The sequence below is a fragment of the Crassostrea angulata genome, chromosome 1, assembly GCF_025612915.1.
Source record: "Crassostrea angulata isolate pt1a10 chromosome 1, ASM2561291v2, whole genome shotgun sequence".
Classification (NCBI taxonomy): domain Eukaryota; kingdom Metazoa; phylum Mollusca; class Bivalvia; order Ostreida; family Ostreidae; genus Magallana; species Magallana angulata.
Genome location: NC_069111.1, coordinates 16,825,995 through 16,830,830, shown reverse-complemented (window position 1 = coordinate 16,830,830; position 4,836 = coordinate 16,825,995). Strand labels below are relative to the sequence as shown.

The following is a 4,836-nucleotide window of genomic DNA, read 5'->3' as shown; positions in this document are numbered from 1 at the left end:
GGACGCCTATCCATTGCCACGTATAGACGAGACTTTAGACCAGCTTGCGGGTTGTAAATGGTTCTCAACTCTTGACTTACATTCAGGGTACTGGCAAATTGAAATGGAACAAAATGATAAAGCTAAAACGGCATTTGTAACTCGGAATGGGTTGTATCATTTCAACGTAATGCCATTTGGGCTCTGCAATGCCCCAGCAACGTTTGAAAGGTTAATGGAAACCACGTTGGCGGGACTGCAATGGGATATCTGTCTCATTTACTTGGACGATATAATTGTGTATGCAAAGACATTTGAGGAGATGAACAACAATCTGGCGAAGGTATTTGAAAAGTTGGCTGCTGCAGGGCTAAAGCTGAAGGCCAAAAAGTGCACATTATTTGCACAAACAGTTGAATATCTAGGACATGTTGTTTCGGAACATGGGATCTCTACCGATCCTAAGAAAACCGAAGCAATACGCAAGTGGCCTAAACCCCGCAACATCACAGAGCTCAGGTCCTTTTTAGGGTTCTGTAGTTACTACAGAAAATTTGTTCACAGCTTTGCTGCCATTGCCAAACCACTTCATGCTTTAACTCAGAAAGGCAATAAATTCACATGGTCAGAGGAGTGCCAAAGTGCATTTGAAGTTTTGCGCGATAAACTTGTTAAAGCTCCGATGTTAGCGCATCCGGATTTTACGAAACCTTTTATTCTAGACACGGATGCTAGTGACATGGCAATGGGTGCTGTACTGTCTCAAGTACAGGATGGAGATGAGCGAGTCATCTCTTATGCAAGTCGGTGTTTAACTAAGGCCGAGCGCAAGTACTGTGTAACACGAAAAGAGTTACTAGCTATAGTGCATTTTGTGAAATATTTTAGGCACTATCTGTACGGCAAACCTTTCTTGGTAAGAACCGACCACAGTTCTTTAAGGTGGTTAATGAACAAGAAAGATGCAGAGGGTCAGCTGGCACGATGGATAGAGACACTTTCGACCTACGAGATACAAATCCAACACAGGCCAGGAAGATTACATAAAAACGCAGATGCCCTAAGTAGGATTCCGTGTAGACAATGTGGAAACGACTACTGTTCTAGCAAATCTGAGGAAACCAGAGCGCAGGTACGAGCATTGTTCGAACAGAAAGAGACTGAAGACACAAGCAAAATGTCAATTTTGGAAATGCAAGAACATGATAAAGACATAACACTTGTAAAGTCATGGCTAGAAAGTGAAAGAAGACCCGTTTTTGACGACGTTCGAAGTAAAGGATATTTTCTTCGATCATTGTGGTGTCAGTGGCATAGACTTACTATAACAGACGAAATACTTTGTAGAAAGTGGACTGTGTTAGAGACAAAAGAAGATATACTGCAGCAAGTGATACCACTATCTGGAAGAAGAAGCATTTTGAGATATTGCCATGATGAGAGAACATCGGGACATTTGGGCGTACATAAAACATTAGCAAGGGTTCGACAAAGATATTATTGGCCTGGTCTACAGCAGGATGTGAGACAGTATGTAACAGGCTGCGATACTTGCACCAAACGTAAAAACCCAAATAAAAAGAAAATTGCACCCATGCAACTAGTACCATCAGGCTTGCCAATGGACCGCATTGCAGCTGATATTCTGGGAGAATTACCTATCACTGCCAAGGGCAATAGATACATCTTAGTAGTTTCAGACTATTTCACGAAATGGACGGAAGCGTTCGCAATGCCAAACATGGAAGCCAAAACAGTGGCAAAAATAATGGTAGAAGAAGTATTTGTTAGGCTAGGAACGCCTAGAATAATACATTCAGATCAGGGGAGGCAGTTTGAAAGCGAATTGTTTAGGGAAGTATGTCGACTGTTTCATATCCAGAAAACACGAACCACCGCCTACCATCCTCAGTCGGATGGTATGGTTGAAAGGTTCAACCGGACATTGACTTCTATGCTCAGTGCATTTGTACAGGAAAATCAGACAGACTGGGATGAACACATTCCTTATGTCATGATGGCCTACCGGTCTGCAGAACATAAGTCTACTCAATTCACACCGAATATGCTTATGTTAGGAAGGGAAACTACATTACCTTTAGACTTGCAGTATGAGATGCCTGAACACATGAAAGAAGAAACTCCGAATGAGTGGGTCTGGATCTTACGGGAGAGACTTGAGCGTGCACACAATGTCGTCCGTCAGCATATAGAAGATGCCATGAATCGGCAAAAGAAATATCATGACATGAAAATGTCGTGGGAAAAGTTCAAGAAAGGAGATAAAGTATTTGTGTACTTTCCTCAGAGAAAAGTTGGTTGCTCTCCAAAACTCACCTCGTTTTGGCGAGGACCATTTGAGGTGCTTGAACAGTGGTCTGATGTACTTTATGCGGTAGCTTGTGGCAGAAAAGGAGACAAACAAATTATTCACTGTGATAGGATGCGAAAGAAAAGAGAGCAAGTTCTGAATTTTGAGTGTGATACGCCCGAGGCAAGAGATGAATCTATCTTAAAAGCTGAAGAGACAGACACGTTCGAACTGGGTGAAACAAACGAGTTGGATACTGTTCAAGAGTTAGTAAAAGGGACTGAGCAAAAGCGAATTCGTCGACCGCCTAAATGGTTGGAAGACTATGAGTTATAAAACTTGTTTTGTTTATTGTTTGAAAAAAAAAATGATTTGCAGTCTAGCTAGACAAAACAAATAACATGTTTCTATTTATATATTTTCAGAAAATGCCAAACACTAAAATTACCAAAGCAAAGTCGAGGGACAAGTGTCCATTGTGTGAACAAGGAGTTCAGGACAATAAGTGGCGGGAGCACTTGCTGATGTGTAATGGAGGGAAGTTTCCATGCAAGATATGTGGTAAACTTTTTAAGAAGAGTTCCTACCTTCAGCGTCATGAGAAGAAGTTCCACCCAGCGGAGGTTCTGGAGAAGAAGACCGAGGATGATAAAGAGTGGTTAGAGCAAGACCCAGGAGAACTAATTGGGGAAGTATCCAATGAAAGCGATTCAAGCTCCAGTAGTATTGATTCTAGTGAAGAGGAAGACGTGGTTGAAGAAAGTAAGGTGGATGAGCCTGGGAAAGATAATGAGCGTCAGGTACCACAAGAGATCAAGAAGGTAGAAGAGAAGGGTGGTGAAGAAAATTCATGTAGCAGTTCCTTAGAGAAAGGAAGGATAATAAGGAAGCCGACAATACCGGTTCCGGTATTTGCTCCTCAGAGAAGGGTACCTCTGAACTTACCCGATAAGAACGTTTCCCTAAAACGATTCCACTTCTCCTCAAAATGCTCAACCAGCACACAAACAGAAGATGTTTGCCATGCTGCTCAAACCAGAATCAAAAAGAGAAAACTTCACAAGACCACCTTTAGCTATGTTAAAGATGACAAGAACGTGGAAGAGATCATAGAGGAAGAAGAGTTTGAATATGAAAATTAACTAATCATCTTAGTTGCCAGTGTAAGATAACACTCGGTTAAAACACATGTTTGTAAATTATAAGAGTAAACTTAACTTTTGGAAAATATGTATGTAGTTTGTATAAAGCACGTCAGTTCAATCAATATGCGGGACGCATAAGTTTCGGAGGCGTGGGTATTGTAGTAAATATTCCAATTAAAGCATCATTGAATCAGATAATTTCCTCTGTGTTTGGTTATTAGATAAAACGTTACGATGATCCCGAGTCACGTGACGGAAAGCGATTTTTTAGAGGCTATAAAAGGCCGGCGCGCTATTGAACGGAGTTCAGTTGGCGGATTGCTGCAGAAGCGAAAGGAGCTCTACGGGTAAGAATTATAGGTCTCATTTGCGGTGTCTCAAATTAATGCAGACGGACCATTTGAGATTTATATATTCTTCGGTACTGTACTAGTAGTTAATACAAAGCCAAGAGAGTGATTTAAGGCACTAGGTTTCAGACTGCGGTCTGGGAGGCTTTGGTTCAGCACACTTGCTGGAACGTAGAGTTTCAGACAAATAAAGGTTTCAAGCACAGAGGGTTAAAAGGAAAATTTATTATATCATTCAATCATATTTGTGATCAAAGTGAAGTGATTTTCATTTAATTATAATAATCAAACTAAACGTAAAGTAACGTTAAGAAAAATTAATATCATTCGTGGTTAGAACCCACAAAACACATTACAATACTTTCATAATTTTTTTACAGATGCATGCTCTAAGTACAAATGCACCTCCAGGGGTGGGAATTTTGTTGAGGTCATGTGTCCTCCACCAGTAGCTGCCTATACCAAAAATACATGAGTGGAGTAGACAGATGTTTGCAACAACGTGCTAAGAATCCTGTCGGCAGACCATCCAAAAAATAGTGGAAGTTTTTCTTTAACTTTATTATGGAAGTGTGCCTTATGAATGCCTTTGAAATATTCTAATTAATATAAAGACATTCTGCTAAATCAAGATATGACATGCTGGATTTCAGGATGGAAGTGGCCCAGCAGCTGATTTGAGGCTACAGAGGTAGAAAGCTTGGTCATGCAGCACAGGATGCTTTGGACACACCCTATATTTTCTGCAAATTGGAACGACCCAGATCAACTTGCAAGTGGTGAACAAAGCATGCCGATAGGAAAAGAAAGGAGAGAGTACATGGTTGCAAAAATTGTAATAAACATCTGTGTAGTGAGCAGTGTTTCAGGGCATTTATTTCATTTAGATATCAACTTATAAGATAACCTTGTTTCACATGAAAGAAAACATGTCAGTACATGTAGCTCAATGTTGTACATATCGTATTGTGAACATAATGTGTACAATATGTACATTTTGTCAGATTCAGGTGTCATATCTGTGTACATAATCAGACAATAGCATTGACTT

General features: G+C 40.4%; 1 protein-coding gene across 1 annotated transcript; it reads left to right on the top strand.

Moving 5' to 3' along the window:
• Window positions 1-2,718: 2,718 nt before the first annotated feature.
• Window positions 2,719-3,432, top strand: LOC128177729 (uncharacterized). The gene has a single exon (XM_052844561.1). The coding sequence runs from the start codon at window positions 2,719-2,721 to the stop codon at window positions 3,430-3,432; it is 714 nt and encodes a 237-aa protein (XP_052700521.1).
• The last annotated feature ends 1,404 nt before the right edge of the window (window positions 3,433-4,836 follow it).